Source organism: Egretta garzetta, unplaced genomic scaffold, assembly GCF_000687185.1.
Source record: "Egretta garzetta isolate BGI_Z169 unplaced genomic scaffold, ASM68718v1 scaffold45, whole genome shotgun sequence".
NCBI lineage: Eukaryota > Metazoa > Chordata > Aves > Pelecaniformes > Ardeidae > Egretta > Egretta garzetta.
The window spans coordinates 6,823,408-6,840,676 of record NW_009260028.1 but is presented as its reverse complement, the minus strand read 5'-3'; the positions used below and the strand labels follow the sequence as shown (position 1 = coordinate 6,840,676).

General features: G+C 46.3%; 1 protein-coding gene across 12 annotated transcripts in view; it reads left to right on the top strand.

Annotated features, from left to right (window-relative positions):
* The first annotated feature begins 862 nt into the window (after window positions 1-862).
* Window positions 863-17,269, top strand: part of TIAM1 (TIAM Rac1 associated GEF 1) — a 119,388-nt gene continuing 102,981 nt past the window's right edge. For 9 of the 12 annotated variants that reach the window (XM_035896481.1, XM_035896479.1, XM_035896482.1 and 6 more), the window contains exon 1: window positions 863-917. In XM_035896481.1, coding sequence (XP_035752374.1) covers window positions 893-917 — 25 coding nt within the window. In that variant the 5' untranslated portion in view covers window positions 863-892. Of the gene's footprint in view, window positions 918-1,945; window positions 2,002-17,269 lie in introns of those variants that run through there. The other 3 variants (XM_035896476.1, XM_035896474.1, XM_035896475.1) reach the window with 2 other exon arrangements.

The following is a 17,269-nucleotide window of genomic DNA, read 5'->3' as shown; positions in this document are numbered from 1 at the left end:
GAATACCTGTTTTTCTTCTCCCCTATAAGTGGTGCAGAGTCAAGGTGGGGGAAGTTGGGGGATAAACACAGATGGTTTAGGTTTTGTACTGGTATTTCTTACTTGTAGCAACCATTAACCAACCCTGGCCTTGAGGACGATGCTGCTCAAATCCTAATGCAGAGACAGTTACGTGGAAGTAGTGAATTAAGTAAAACCAGATCCATGAGTAATTTTTAAATCCCTGTAGTTCCTGATCTTGCAAACACTTTTGCACCTGTGGGCAGCTTAGTGGGAGGCAATTGCCTGTGCGTTTCGAACGCTTGTCCTCTTACAGAAGCACTGTCCAGATACATACCCAGGCAGAAATCCTCTGGGACGTAAGGAAGTCGAGGGCAGTGGCAAAAGGTTCAGAGTAGGTTCAGAATTTTTTTATTTTACATCTTGCTGGTGAATAGCTCCCTGAAAATGCAATGAAATGCCAAGGATGATGCAGTTTAGCAACGTGAGGAAGGGGACCGCGTGGCTGGTTGACGTGTAGCTGATGTGCAAGTCGCCTCTGTGGGTTGACTGGGTATTTTAGTTCTTGGCTTCTCTTGCAGCGTCCCGGGCTGGTGAGCTAAAGTCACCCTGGAGGGGTGTCTTAGGAATTCAGATTTTGGGAGCCAGCAGGGCTGAGTGGCAGCTCGTCTGAAGCCTGCGACGGCAGGAATTAATCAGGAGGGGGAGGGAGGGGAGAAGGAAGGGAGGGATGGCAAAAACCCAAACCTTCAAACACACCCAATTGACCCATCTCATCTTAGCATGAAACTTGACGAGTTACACCCACTCTGAAGCAGAAGGGGAATGAAACGCTGGCGCTTCCTCCTTTCTGTTACAGGCAGCCGGGGCTTGGGAAATACGACAGGCAAAGATGTTTGTGCTGTTGATGATGAGCGGTAAGCTACTTCACAAACAACATTAACTTCTGCTTGCGTTGCGTGGGCCGGGCTGGGGGAATGAAAGCAGCTGAAGCTCAGCTAAAGCTGGGAAAATGTGTTTGCGGGGTCTAGTGTTGTCTAAGATGCTGTGTGTCCAGGAAGCTCTGGAAGGCTTTCCTCTCCGAACTTCTGTCTGTCCCCAGCGTGGATGGAGGTGTTGCTTTCTCCGAGTTGCGTTCAGTCAGGTTGCCAAGTGCTGTTTGCTTTTCTAGGGTTTGCGCTGCTCGCAGGTAGCAGAAGCACACTGGGTTCATTGCAGACACCGAGACCTCAAACTGATGGAATGGGAGCTGGGGACTTAATAGCTAAATTCCCGAAGAGGGAAAATGTAGTATCGTGTTACTTATTAAAGATGCTTCCCTTCTCCAGCTGTCTGGCTTTATTTTCAGTAATTACAGGTTGCCATGCTCTTTAATTGTTGAAAATGAGCCCCGTGAAAGGTTTCAACTTGAATCGAGCTCTGTTAGGTGTTTCGGCAAGGTGGGGAAAGCTGAAACGTTGTGAAGGGCAACGCTGCCGCACTTTTCAATAAGGGTGGGAAGGCTGGGTTTGGCGGGGTCTCGCACTCGCCGAAGATCTGATAACGCTGCAGAAACAGGGGCTGGAGGAAGCTTTTCCATATCGGGTTGCTCGTTTTTCTCCTAGTTACTTCTGAGGTCGCTTACCAAGTTATTTTATATACCGGTTACTATCTTTAAATCTAAATTGCCTAATTCTTGGGTTGGTGACAGGAAATGTGAGTACAGAGCCCTGGCCCTGCAATTACTGTGACTAAGCATTAGGGCTAATAACCAAGCGGGCAGCGTTGTCTCCCGGCCTCGCTCTTCCCCTGGCAGCTGGCTGCCGCCGGGGGGCCGGCTCGCCACCCTCTCCCGGCTGGCCGTCCCGACCCGCTGCCTTCAGGCCTGCTCTAGCAATGTCGGATTCGGGTTCTGCTTCCTGAGGGGCACGGGCTCGCTTTCCTGACGGGCAAGGTTCAGACCTGATTCAGAGCTGCGCGGCAACCCATCAGCCATGAGTAATCCTCCCGTGCAGAGGCAAAGTATAATGCGTACCTTTTTTGGGGGAATTAAGTCACGCTGTAGCTGTTGGAAATGTTAGTGTTTTAATTGTTTCGTTTAATATACCAGAAACCCATTGTCAAGGTGGCTATTAATTCCTTTGACGGCGTTTTCATATTGCGGGAGTGATTTAAATTTTCACGTGTGGTTAGTGCAGTGGAACGAAGGAAGCGGGTTTTGTGGGTGTCACTGAGTTGCTTGTTTTTCCCCGATCCTTTCAGAGCTAAAAGTGATCTGTGCATTACAAAAAAAGCGTGGAAATTTGCTGTGTTAAATGCAGCTAAGGAATCAAGAGCTGAAGTGTGGCATGCCTGCTTACACTTGCTAGGGGAACTTGCTCTTTCAAGGGTGCACTTCTGTTTTTAAGAGGCTTCCAACTTGTTTTGAGGCAGAAACACTTTAGTTTTCCAGAATGCCTGTCGGAAAAAAATCTGCCAAACCGCAAATTTGCATCATTTAAGCGTTTGCTTGAGCTTTATGCTTTTGCTCTGGGAAATCAGTGGTAGGGCTTCTGCTGGCATCCGTGGCATAGGAGGGGCAACGATTTTGCACCATCGCAGCAGTGGGAGCAAGCCTGTTAGACATCGCTCTTCAGAGCAGACTCATCTACTTCTAAATGAAGTTACACATTATGGCTTGAGTCGTAGGTAATGGCTGTCTGAAAATGAACCCTCAGGAAAAGACGGATAGTTTCCTGCAGGATCAGTGACCTGGACTGGCCCAGTGTGGGGTCCAGTGAATGCCTGGGCATCCTCCTGCCAGAAGCTGGGACTGGAGGATGCGGGGGAGGGCAGAAATGGGAGGTCCCCGCTTGGGGCAACAGATTGGCTTGGGTCTAAAACCTCCCTGTGTATGTCGAGGCCCCGTGGTGTATGGCAGCAGCGAGCCCTTTATTTATTCCCCCTGCACTTTGGCTCTGATTAGTTATCCAGTGCTGGTCTTTTGCCATGCTGTGAGGCTTAATAGCACAAAAAATAAAGGGTCTTTGGTGGAGGGTGAAAAAAGAGGTCACCAGAATAAAATACCAGCTCCTAAACAATTTATTAAAAAAGAAAAATCCAATGCAAAAGTAATGGTGGCGTCAAATATTTAAAAGAATTTGGCAAGAAAGAGGACGACTCTGCTGATATCTCCTTCTCAGTATTATTTAATCAAACTGGTGACTGTGTGGTGAGTTCCCGTGCAGTCTATGGCCCAGTAATCCATTGCTGGATGAGAGGAATACATTATTTATAGATTAGAGTGTTTTAACATCCTAGCATGGGGTTGTTTAAGGAGGTCAGAATACAGCGCAGTCGAAATGGGATTAGCCCAGCTGTGCTGCAAACAGTGAAGAAGCAGGGAAAAAAAGGGGAAGTTATAATGTAAATATTTATATTTTTATTGTGTCTTGCAAGGCATAGGTCACATAAGATTTAAGGGCTTCTAGAACCAGAATGCAGTTTTACTCTTTATTGGTTGCGACATCTCAAATTTTAATTGAATCATAAACAAACATGAACATCCTTTTTCCCTGGCTCAGCAGGCTTGCTCTCTGCTGCTTGTTTGCTTTCTCAGTGGGATGATGTCGAAGGACTTGGGGAAGGGGGAGCATTTGTGGTAACTCACAAACGCTTCTTTCTTCCAGGGGGAAGCTGTTGTGGTGTTCCCGTGCGTGAAGCCTCCCTCCGTGCCCAGCTCCGTGCGCAGGTCCTGGAAATACAGCCCCACCGGCCGGTGCTGCGGCTGGTGTGAGAGGCTCCTGGGCAAGCGGGTAGTTAGTTGATTCACTGCAGAGTGCTTTTAATGTAATTGCTTTTTGAGACTTCCAATTAGGCTTTCAATAAGAGTTGGGATGCGATGTTCTCAGGTAGCTTAAAAAGCCCTTGTAAAACAAAGCAAATAGATGATTCCCCCAGTGGCCAGCAGCGTATTGGGGGGCCCGTTTAGGCAGGGCATGCATCGGGGCGTGTGCAGGCTGAGGGGTCCCCTGTAGCTGCAGTCCTGCAAAGGCTCTCTGTGCCGAGCCCTTGCCTTGGCTCGAAGGCAGAGCCCGCACGGGAGGCGCAGGGGTCTCGCTGCTGCTGGCACCCACAGCAGTTCCCGCTCTCCCACATGGCCTTCGGTGGTCTTCCCGGCAGCGAGGTTGGAGCCTGGCACATGGGATACCAGCAGTGGTTTAACTCCTGCGTTTTCTACTATTGTCTAGTGTTGGTCTAGATAACGGGGTAATTAAGAGCTCAAACTCACAGTGATGTTAATGGAGTTTAACAAATTGCCAAGCGTTAGCTGGGCTGCAGGAACTGTGTGCATGCCGTTAGGAGCATAGCAAACGTGCCGTGGTGCGACTTCACCGGGAGTGGTACAAGATAAATTGCATTACCTTGCGTTGCCGTAGGTGTACCTGAGCTACCGCTAATGAGCAGCGCCTCTGCAAGCTGACTGGGACCTGACCACAAATCACCTTGCACACGTACACGCCGCTGTAATGGCATGAGTGTTTGCAAGCGGGGACATTTTTCAGGGATGGCTTGGGTCTGTCAAAAGATCAGGCCCATGGATTACCTGTGGACATAAGAATGTGTGAAAGTCACGGTAGGTGTGCTTTTCTGCAGAGGTCAGCGGATAGAGGTGGTGCTGGTGGTGGGCAGCCATGGTGGTGGGAACCATTGTGTTTGTTTCTGAAGAGGCAGAAACGTTTTTTCTCATGAAAGTTGCTCTGCATTTCTATTGTCCCTTCCAAACAATTTGGAACTGTCGGGCTTGGTTTCATATGACCAGTGCAAGAAAACACCTCACTTCTTGAGGGGACTTTATGTTGTGAATAATAAGCACGGAAACAGCATTTGAATAGCCTTCTCTTTATGAAACAGTCGTCTCCCCTGCCCCGGTGTTCAGTACTTGCAGCACTGGTCTTGTTGTCCAGATGTGTTTCAGCTTATGGGGCCAGCCACAGGGGGCTGCAGGGCTGCTGGCAGGGCAGGCAGGGGCCAGGGGACCACAGCAGCTGCCTGGCAGAGGTGGGCGGTTCTGCTGCACTGGCCTCTTGCTCCACGGAACCAAAGCCACCTCTGTGCGTCGGGAAATGTCTCTTTCCCATAGGGTTTGAGCTGTCAGGGTGGTTGTCCTGGGCGCTGGGGGTGACCCCTCCGAAGATAAGTCTCTCTGAATTAGGCAGTGTAGGACACCAGCGAGTCAGAGCTGCAGACGGACGGGTTGGGGGAGCTGCCAGACCTCCTCTGTAGCACTTTGTTGGAAGCTGGAAAGTGGTGCTTGGAAGCGTATAAAATAGCAGAGGTGGAAGGGAAAAAGGAAAGCGTGTTGATTTTGCATTTATACCTGCCTGCACCATTTTTGGAGGATGCACAGAGCCGCTTGTGCCAGTCTCTTCTTCCGTATACCATGTTGCCGTGTGGCTGCTGAAAATACCCTGGCTTTTGGTGAGAGGAGGCTTCACTGCTTGTATCACAAACTGCTGTAGCAAACTGTGAAAACCTGACGTCATGACTTTCCCAGGTGAGCAAACAGAGCTCTGTGGTCCTGCAGCCGAGTCCCTCTAATCCTTGAGTCAGAGGGAAAGCAAATAAGCCTTCTGCTGTCTGCTTCCCAGTGGAAAATTGCTTTGTTATTAATTTGCATTAACTTGGGTGGGGAAGGCATATTCAGAGTGTGCTCCAGGCCCTTAGACACCGAAATGGAGACAAAGGCTCCCCATTGTGCAAGGCCACCGCCGGGAAGGGAGGTGGGAAGCTGCTGGGTGCAGCCGCCTCCCGGCGCCCTGGCAGAAAAGGGGCCAAAACCCTGGTCGGGACAGGAGGGGTTTTGATCCAGATCTGGGATGTGCAGGAGAAGGAGAATTTAATGGTTACTACGAAACAAAATTCACTTGAACAGCGCCGCTTGACAGGCACATTCTTGCACGTTAGCCAATGCACCTAGCTGGAAGAAGCTAAAATGATTTTAACAGCCTGCATGGTGTTACGCTAACTATTGCCAGAACCCCCAAATCCAGTGTGTTGAAGGACATTAACCGTGTGCTATAAACTTCCCAACCTGAAATTAGTGAACACGAGTGATCAATCTGAGTTTAAAAAAAAAAAACACAGCCGTATGACTACCGCTCCATGCCCGTGGCAAGTGTCTGAGAAGATGATTTTTGGGTTATCCCAGTCATGGGAAAGCTGCGTCTTGACACTGAAGTCTCATCTCCAAAGGGATCAGACGTGCCCTTGCCCATGCCCGGCTTTTCCACGAACGTTGGCAAAACCTGGCAGACCCAAAGCAGAGGTTGTCCGCAGCGCCTCGGCTGCAGGGAGGCTGCCCCGCGCCAGCGGGAGGGATGCTGCCGTGCGACACGGGGCGGCTGCAGCCCACGGGTTGCTGGAAGAAACCTGCCGACCCAGCGCCGCGGGACGGCAAGCATTAACTACTCCCAGGTTTCCTGGCAGGGCTGGGGGTGGGGGGGAGGTGGTGGATTATTAAGTGATCGCTGCAGGTTTATGCAGTGAATTAAAGTGGTTACTGAAAACCTTTGCCAAGCATCTGATGACTTTCACTGTAAGTGATGTGTAATACATGCCAAAGGTTGTTTTGGTTAAAAATGACTAATATGCTTTTTTTAATAGTAACAAAGGAGCCTTTTTCTTTTTTTCTACATAACTGCAATGAAAATGCTGTTTTTTACTCCTCCCACCCCCTAAGCTGGAGGAAAGTTGCATTTTTGTTCACTTTTATGGCATTCTAGAGTGGAGTTGGCAAGGTGTGGCTGTAAGAGATGCAGGCATAGGCAGCAGGCACCAGAAATGCACACAGCTTTGGTGTAAGGGATGAGGCAGAATACAGAAGTCAACTCAGTTAGAAGTTGCAGGATGAAAAAAGCCAGTGGGAGTGATTTCCTTGCTGCTTTTATTTTTTCTAAGCAAATTAATCTTAATGCGTTAGCATCTGGATGATTTCTTGGTAATCTTTTTCTGGGAAGCACTTTTTTTGTGCATGTACTTTGTTGTGGAATGATAAATCACTGTAATTTACCAGACCGTTTTTTTAAAATTTGGAAAGTCATACTATTTGATGTGTTCCTTCAAGCTGTCATTCCTGGAGGCATATGAATGAATGCATGACACTTCAGCTTCTGTTTACTGTTTAAAACAGGTCTTTATGCTTGACGTGGTTACCTGAGCATACCTTCGAGTTTGGAATTTGTTTTTTTTTTTTAAAAAGGAAATTAAAAGGAACAGGAGATTTTTCAGGAGGAAGTAGATGCAGGCAATTGTTTTGGGCCACTTGAACTTGGTAAACCTATATAAATATCCAGAGATCCATGAAGGCTTTGGACCCATTAGCAGTGTCCCTGGGAGCCCCTTGTCCTTCCTTGCCGGAGCAACCGGCACACGAGCTGCTGCCCCCAGCCAGGGGACAGCCGGTGCCTCTCTGATGAATGTGGCCTCCAGCCTTTTTGCATCAGGGGGTTGAGGCCAGAGGAGGGCAAAGTTGCACATCCGCATAGGTACTCAAACAGCTGGAGTCTGTATTTCGAAATAGCATTAAGTAATTTGGGGAATAAGCAGAACACGGCTGTCAGGGAGCATGAGAAAACCACGGTACCTACCACAGTCAGCTTTTGATTTATGCATCTGGGCAAGTGAAAAGAAAGAAATTGAGGCTTTGTTTTGGGAGCATGGCTTTGAGAGTAAAAATGTCTGCAGGGCTGGGGGTGCTGGAGCTGCATCTTTGGGAGAAGGGGGCAGGATTATTTGGAAATAAGAGGCTCTGGGGGGACGGTCTGCCTGCAGCCTTGTTTGGGCTCACAGGGCTTCACAGCTAACAAAGACACCTTGTGTTTCTGAGGACCTTACAGTTGTCCTCATTGGGATCTCCTTTTCCGGGGAAAGGTGTTTGATAAGGGACCAGGGAGAAGCTGGCAGTGAACAGACTGTGGGGAAGGGCAAGGATTTGGGATGGGATGGGGCTGGAGGAGAGAGAGAGAGAGAAATAGGGGTTGGTCTTTCTGAATCGGACGTGTTGGACAGTGCTGCAGGGACTGGAGTGTCACTGGGTGTGTGTTGGTGCTTAGTCTTCCAGGAAACCAGGAGGCTGAGCCACTTTACACCTGCCGAAAACCTGGTCTCCATTGTTGAATGGTGTGGGCTGGTTCCTCCAAAGTATTAGGTGCCATGCGAAGTGGGAGCTGGGACTGCTCTGTTGCATGAGGCATGGTATAGCTTCCCCCACCAGCACCAAATAAATGGCAACGAAATAATTGATAACCCCAAGTCTGTGTCGATAGGAAGAACAGCAACAGCTTTGTGTGAGCTCCTGGACGAAGGATCACATATCCCTCTGTGACTGTAAAGCAGCTGGGAGCTCCAGTTTTGGTCAGTATCAATACAGCAGGATCCATGATCAGCTCTCAGGAGGTAACTGGGGTCGATGGTGTCTTGGATGAAAAGGGTTTCCAGAGAGCATGCTCCTCGTGTGTATAAAACACAGCTATAACAACTTGCAAACTTATAGGAAGTATGTCAGTGGAGTATGCTATTTTTGCATAATTCAGCAATGTAGAACATCAAGAGAAACGTGTCTTGTGAAAGTAAACAGTGAAGCGCTCTAACAAATGTTTGTTTGGTGCCGAGTACGAATGTGCAGGGGGAAAAAAGGTTGAAGTCTTAGAAGGTTTTTTGAAGGAGCCCAGTAAAACCACAGCTCCCAGACAGTGAGTGGCCAGGCAGGCCAAATTGCAAATAAATCTATTAAGAGAAAAAATAACATCCTATATACCAAAATGTGCAGAGCTGTAGAGATGGTGCGATAATTAAAAGGCTGAGGGCACTGTAGGATGTGGTTGACGTAGAGTAGCAAAGAGCTATGAAGTTGCTATCCAGGGATGGCATCTTATTCCTCGGAGACTGGCTTTCCTTCTGGAGGTGCCAGTGGAAGCTGTTGATAGCTCAAGGGTTGGGGGGGTTGCTTTTCAGCTGTAGTGGTTTTTTGGGGAGGTAGAGCCTTGCGCTCATGAGACAAGCACATAATGCTAACTTAAATGTACTGAGTGAGGTTACGCAAGTAAACTTTCAGGTTTCTGATCTGCATTCAGGGCTTTGCTGGATTCCTTTCCCCCACCAAAAGCTTTACTTTGCAGTTGGTTTCAGTGTTGACTTTCTGAAGAGACGAAAGGGGGCTGCCTCACGCAGCGAGCATGGTCTGGTGGTTGGAGGAGGAGACCGGTTCCCGGCACCCATGACTCGCCCACAGTTCAGGCATGGTTGCTTGATGCCTCTCTGTAAAAGAAGATGGCTCCTCACACGCAGGTTTTGTGGATTAAGGAACATTTACAAAGTTTTTCTGATATTTATTGAATGTAGTTTGCACATTCCCAGTGCGTTTTACCCTAAGTTGTTTTAGCCTAGAGCTGTTGTCTGTAAGAGGAACAAGAAGTCTGGGGAATTGCCTTTGGAGTCAGTTTTGCGGTCGGCTGACCTCATTTCCAGGACGTAGACCTGCCTGCCAGCCCTCGCACTGGGATGGGGTCCTAGTCTGAGATCCAGGGCTTCCCAGGGTCAGGGGCCAGATCCTGCTTACCACCAGAACCTGCTCCAACTTTGCTGTGCTCATCACAAGCCTGCAGGTTGATAATCCTGTTTTTGAAATGGTGCCCCAGCCCCTGTTGCCCGAGACAGCTGGATACCCCCCATCTGACTGGGATTTTCCTCCTCACAGCGGGTTTAGGAGAAGCACAGCTGGCCATCCTTAGTTTGCCTGTAATTTCGACAAGATTACAGGCAAGCTGTAGATAGCTAGCTTTTTAAGAACAAGCTTGAACCTGGTCATCAGAGTGAACATCTCACTTTAAACTTACTGAGACCAGCCAGCTGTGGAGAGCTATTTCTGTACAGGAATCTCTTTAAAGTTTAATATGCTTTTTGCTCATTGAACCCCAAAATGAGTCACTTAAGGGAGCGGCATCAGATTTTTCAAAACCTCTGCCCACCTGTTGCTTCCACTGACTCTTCTGTAACATGCTTTAGTCCTAGATTATTCAGAGAGAGAAGTAAAACAAATCCAACAGACAGGTTTTGGCAGCATGTAATACTGATGAGAAGGAATTGAGGATTAAAGCATTTTCAGCAGGTATTTAAAGTTATGCTTTTATCAAATTCTCTTAAAAAAAGTCTGTTAGAATATGGGAAGATAAAAGCTTTTAGAAGGTTTTTATTCCTCTTGGAGCTGCTGATTCATTCTCTAAATGGCAATAAAATTTCTTGCCTCACTGTGATCTGCAAAAAGGCATTAGTCATATCTTAATGTTACTCAGAATTTGGTACAGAAGGGAGAGACAGCAACTTCATGCCTTCCTGCTGGCTCTTGCTTTTTGCTATCTTCTTTGCATCAGAAGGTACCAAAAGTTGTTGCCATGAGTTTTTTAGCAAAATCCTTCCGGAGAAAGCCAGGAGGGTTGGCTGGGTCGGGCTGGCGGGTGCTTAAGGCTGGACCCACCCCACTGCTCCTGGAGCTCAGTGAGGCTCCCAGCTGGAACTCTTGAGAGGTAGAGGTTTGGGATGTTGGCAAATGAAAATAATTTTTTATTGCTAAAGCTGGACCAAATTTCACGTTTAGAGTCCCTAGCAGTAAAACTGATAGAGCAGTAAGAGGATTATCTTCTTCCGACCTCTCTCTTTAAACCTAAGAGATGAATGCTGGAGGCCAGGGATTCATATTTCACCATGCCTGACCTACAGTTTTTTGCAATATTATCTCAAAATAATTGAGTGGGTCCTACAAGCCTGTATATCAGACTAATTCTGATCATCTCTTAAGGAGGTGCATATGATTCCTTTCATTTCATTTTACAGAGGCCTTTTATGTGAAGCAAAGCGACATTGTGGGTTTTGATACTCTGATGAAATTATGCGGTGTTGAGCACAGTCCCTTCTGTCTAACTACGTATCTGTCACTACCACATCACCTGCTTGAGACCTCGCCTATATAAATGGATTTTTTTCTGACTTTATTTCAGTGTTACAGGAAAGTAATGTCTCCATCTGTAAAAGGAGATTTGAGACGCAGGGAGATTTAAGATACTTGCCTGTGAATCCGTGGAATTAAGTTTGAGAGTGGAGCCCTAAGCTAGTGCCTTCACTATAAGATGTAGCCTTCGCTTAAGCTTCACAACTGAATAAACTAATAAACCTGTCAGAAAGCCTGGGTGCTGCACGCCAAAATTCTTGGCTTGCAACTGAACAGAATCCTCTAGAATTTAAGAATTTAGAAAAAAAAAAAGGGGCCTCAGCTCTAAAAGCGCATGCCCTTCTTTGAAAAACATCCCCCACGTGTCTGATCTGACTGTTCTCCTAAAATCTTGAGAATACGTGAAGATAAACGATGGTGCTAAGCGTAAAGAAAACAGCGGGAACATGAACATGCCCGATGTAAGTACTGCAGGTTATTTCATCAGGCTAATAACAGAAAATAGGTCTACCTGATGGGACAGCATTGTATAATGCTGTCGAATTTATTCAGCAGTACAGAATGTGATCCGAAATGCTACCTGTTAGCATTAGCTGTTTCACTGTAAATCGTGGATTTGAGGACTCAAGCTTTCTGATTGTTTCTGGCTGAATGTGATTATCTCAATAGCTACACTTGAAAGCTGTTATTTTATTTTCATTATGACATTGTAATAGTGCTCAAAGGATTAAACATAAATGTATGTGAAGAGCTTGATCCTCAAGAGTGCAAGGCAAAATTGTGTGCCTGGGCTGGGTTATCACAATTTCATATAGAAATTGAAGGGTTTTTTTTGACTAAATGACCATTTATGCATCCAGCTTGTCGCAGACCAGTGCAGATAGCCATTTTCTTTGGGCTGTCGCAAGGGATGTGCATGCACATTGGACTGTGCCATTGGAGCTGGGCAGCCAACTCCTGAAGGCATGAAGATGCTCAGGGGGCTGAGCCAGTGCTGCGTCCCTCTGGAAATGCCTGGAGGTCCGTAGGGTCCCCAGGCGAGTGTTTCCCTGCTTATGGAGAGGTTTCCCTCCCCTCCTGCAGCACCGTGGGTACCAAGAACCCCAGTGCCGTTGATTTTCCCGTGCAAAAGGGGATTCAGCTGCAGCAGGAGAGGGCACCTGTACATTGATATCATTGCATCTGTGTCTACAAAATCACAGTAGAACTGACTTTTTGGGGGTTTGTTGCCAAAAAAATTGTAGGGGGACCAGGACTTAGGTTTCTTCATGCCTCTAAAACTCCCACTAGCTTGAGAGGAGTTTGGGGTGTGCATCTGAGTAGCCACTGGGCCATAGGATCTGGCCGAGGCAGCAGCCATGCATGGAGCAGTTGGTCCTGAAAGCACCAAAGAAAAGGTAGCTAAGGGTGTTGTCTTCCGTAATAGCAAATTAAACTGGGCACTGAGTCACTGACTGCCCGCAGCCGTCCGTACCGGTCCCATATTGGAAGTTACTGCCCCGGCAGCAGCAATGGCGAAATATGGCATTAAGCTGTCCAGCTCAGCCTGTACGCCCAAGTTAAAATCAGAGTAGTGCACTTGGGTACACCCATGGGGATGGTTTTAGCCGCCGCACCCTAACCAGCCCTCCTGTTGATATTTATGATCCCTTGCTAATAGGTGAAAAGATTAAGACAATGTGATGAAATCACAAAATGTAAGAGTGAGGAGAAAGGAGAAAATACTGTATAATCTACATTTTATGTTAGTAAAATTTTATATCGGTAGTTATTTTGAACTTCACTTGAACTATGTGATGAAGTTCTTTTAGTTGTTCTTGATGGAGCTAACACTACAGTGTTTTTCTTTGCAGCAATCTGCAAAGCTGTACCAGGTTTTTCTTCCAAGTCCTATAGGTTATTCTTTTAATTAAAAATGCAGTAAATTTAAGTGCTTTTTTTAGTAACAGGGCGTGAAAATATTCTAAATACAACTCTTTGTTAGTCCAACGCAAGACCATTTTAATTTAAAATCAACAAATGTTTCAGCTGGGTTTCCATAACGATTATTAGTTTTTAATTATTTCTGCCATTTTCCCTGATTAAAAATGGAATTATTACTCTTGTAGTTCTAAATTAATTCTGTTTTCCAACTTGGCATATAGAATTGCTTCCTGGCTTCTTTTCATGAAAGGCACTGTAATCTTGGAAAAGCTGGATGGCTGTTGCATCAATGTTTCTTCATCTAAAGGGATTTGAAAACAGTGGTAGAATTTTGAGGTTTTACTTGGGGCTGGTCTAAACAGCAACATATTAATGTCTTTAAGCATCAAGTTAGTTTGTGTGACATCAATCACAACTTTCTGGTCGGTCTAGTCCAGGATGCCACGTCTGGTATCACGTCAGCTAAATTAAAATTTATGGTTAGCTGTCATGATACTGAATGTGATTTATCCTGATTTATTCTTCTCTATATGCAAATTCAAACCCGTTACAGTGCACACAGCCTGTACTTTTGTGCAGTGGCTCTCGACGTCTTTTGGCCAGCATATCCTTACAGCCGTTCCAGCAGAGGCGTGAATCCCTTAGAAAAGTTGTCAGTGGGCAGAGTGCTGCATAGCAGCTGTGGCCGTGCCCTCTCAGTCCCCTCCAGCAGATTCCCACGGGCTGCTGAAGAAAACACAGCTCAAAACCCACTGGAGAAGCTGCTGGGGCGTTTGAGCATATGGACTTGGGATATCATTCCTGTGCCATGGGCGAGGCTGGTGTTAGTGTTTCAAATTGTCGCTTGCCTACCTCCAGGTAGTGCAAGAGTGGTCTTTGTGAATGATACCCTTTCAGCAGAAATTTAGCAATGTGTTACACCTGGCACAGCAAATGAGTCAACAAAATTAACTGCATTTTTTTTGTTTGTTTGTTTGTTTTTAATTTTATGGTAGTGCTAAGAATCGCATTCACTTGTTCATTTTGTTATTTAATGCTCGCCTTAAATACAGGCTAAGTCAGAAAATATGTACAATAGGACACTTACCTGCTCACACCATGTGGCACTCTTCTGAATATTTCTCTCAAACTCCATTAATGAATTAATTGGGCAAAATCACACACAGCTGACAAAAAATTCTTTTGTTTCATTTTGATGCGTAGTGTCTTAAGTGATGTATGCTGCAAGAAAACGTCTAAGTAGCATTCTTATGGGATCAACAATTCATAATTCAATTTAGTCCAGAGTCACTGGTTGACAGGTTAAACTGAGAGCTGTCCTCATGTCTCCATTAATCTTAATCTGAAAGTCCCCTGGAAAAAATGCTAGCCTGGGGATGGGTTCATTGTCGATAGGCGTGCTAGCAATCTTGCTTTGCATTGATCCGCGCTGCAAGCTGCTCACTTGAATTATGGGCTAATTCTGTCTGGAATTCTGCATAATTTTTTAATCTTGTTTCTTTTAATAAAGTTACTTGTCAGGGTGATACCTGAAATAATGACCTTGGTGTGGCACTGCGGGACAATACTTAACTTCAGTCATGTGAGGGTTCATATGAAAAAATCGTTTGAGCGTAGTGGGAGCCAACTTGGGTAACTGCAGTGCTGAGCTTTGCTCGGGTCTTGTATTATAGCATTTAAACACCTGCCTTGCAAGTGGACATTAGATTTCCATGGGGGAAAAGAACATGGATTCTGGAAAACCTGCATAAACAAATTACACTTGGCAAGCGGGATGCTGCTGTGTTTTCCCTGCTTGTTAAAAGTTCCAGTAAAAAGGTCTCTTGATGATATGTCCCAGAATAGAGGCTTGGTCAGAAGAAACTGGGAGCCAAAGCTTTTCCCTGTGAAGAACCATCCTGCCTATGTTTGCGTTTTCTGCATTTTTCATGATCTATTGACAGGATAAAGTTCTGAAAACAAAGGAGTGAATGAATAAAGTCTTTTTCTCTATTGTTCCCAAAAATTGTTACAGGCCTTTTTTTCCCCTAAGTCTCTTAGGTTGGGCCTTAAAAAACAAAACCCAAACAACACAGTAAAACCAAAAGCACCGGAGCAGGTGTTGCCCACTTGTTAAGACAAGTATAGGACTCGTTTCCTTTTCAAAATGCTGTTGGAAGTCAGGTTTTAAGGAGGAAGATCAAAATGGAACTATGGAGTATAAACTTACAAAGTTGGCCCGTATCCTAAAATTGTGTATCTATGTGAAGCGTTGTAAGAAGAGCAGGTTCTTAACCTTGCTGAGCTCCTGTGAGCACGTATAAATGCTTGCACAAAACCTTCCTAGAGTTTTACCAGCCTTTTTGGAAGATGATTGCAATCCCTTTCCTTTCTCTTCCCGTTCTGATGTTCCACATCTTCATTAGCTGCCTTTCCTCATGGTCTGTTTTTTTCTCCATGCTTTGTGCCTCAGATTAAGCACCAGCTTTTATGAATGGCTCCGAGAGATGCACTTGCATTACTTGGCAGAGAGTTGGCATCGCTTTCTGCCTGCCCACAACTAAATAATTATTTTTTACCTGCCATCTTACACGCCTCCATGTTGCAGTATCGGTTAGTGCCGTCTAGGTAGGGGGTTTTCAGCGTCTTTGTAGATGCTAAAAAAAATGGTCTCAGCATGTTGGGTGCGTGCTTCCTCCGGGCGCCGCAAGAGTTGTTTGACCAAAAGCCTGAACCTAGGAGCCTGGGATGCACTTGGATGCACATTTGGCCAGAGCTCCTTGCATCTCCTGTGTAAACAAATGTGTTTTTTTTTTTTTTAACTTCATCTCTACGTTCTGGTTTCATTGGTGCATTTTTCCTTGTCTGCATGGGAGCCGTCAGCAAAGGCCTGTGCCTAATTTGCTGGTGGGGCTGGGGGAAGTTGTTTCCCTTGAAAAGTTTGAGGTTCCCATTGTGTAAAAAGTTTCGCAAGTCACATTGCGCTGGGAAAGGTACATGGCGGGGCAAACTCTGCAAGCTGGAGCGGAAAGGTACCCTGCAAAAGTGATTATACATTCCTTTTCATGGTGTTTTTTTTTTTTGTTTTTTTTTTTAAGAGGAAGGGAATACGTTCAGGCATGTTAAAACCTGTGTGAGAAGCGATAATCGAGTGCCTCCCTCCTTTCCCACAGTTGGGCGTAGATAAGACGCGCCAAACCTCATCTCTGGCTGCTTTCATTCGCGGCCCTCTCCTGCGGAGGCTGCTGCATGGCCTCTGTTTTGAGACAGAGAGGGGTGAGGTGGTTGGGGGGCAGCTTGCCTCTTCTCCTCCGCCTGCGGCGTGCAGGCAGCCCCGATACCCACGAGCAGCAGTGCTGGCGCCCAGTGCCTGTCCCTCTCCCCGTCCCGGGGGTCTGTGCCCCCTTCTCACCAGGGTGCTTGCTCTTGACCCCTAAATTGCCAGGCTGGCGGTGCGCGGAGCCCTTTCCCTGCCCCATCAGCCCATCCCAGGGAATGAGGTCTCTACCAAAACCCACCTTCTTCCCCCTGTTCCTCCATCCAGTGAAAACAGACTTTTCAGGGTAAAGCAGAGCTTGCAGCGAAGGGGGGGTGGTAGAAATTGGCCTCGAACCACGTTTCCAGCCGTCACTGTAGTGGTTTATTTGTTTCATTTCAAAACCCTTGCAGACACGGCTGGTTTAAATTACTTCTCCCTCGCGACCTGCTGTGCTGGTAAGTGGTCAGACGAAACGATATCCCATGTATTAATTGGTGCAGTGGGATTTCAGGTGGTGCTTGGAGGAGGGTCACTCTTGTTTTTAACATGAAGTTACTCTTCAGATGTTTTTATTATCTGTAAAAGGGATTTACTGCCTGTGTACAAAATTATTAATCTAAGAATTAAACCTGAAATGAAGTCTGAAAGTTGGCGAATCTGTCTGAAAGACTGCGAACAAAGGAAGCCCGTCAGGTTTCTGCATCTTTTATGAATGTAAGCCTCCGGAACAAACGAACCGACAGAAATCCCACAAAAATGTCACAGTTAATGGACTTACTGTTTGCTACACTATATAAGATTACAGAAATACTGGGAGCTAATTGCGACCTTACCGATGTCACCAGGAGGACGGTGTAGTGGATTCTACAGCCTGTGAGATGGGCTGAAAGGAGAGATGATTTTTCTCCAGCCTGTGCCGTCTTCATTGGGCTTTCAAAAGTTTAAAGCAATGAACGCTTTTTGCAGAGGAACAAGAGTGTTTGGTCGCTTATTGGATACTGTGCCTAAATGTAGCTGCTGTGGGAATCTCAGGTATTTAAAAAAATTATATATACAATGTTAACAAGGGTGTTTTCAAAAGGCTTACTGTGAGTTTCCTTTGAAGCACACCTTTTTTTTTCTTTTTTTTTTCTTTTTTTTTTCTT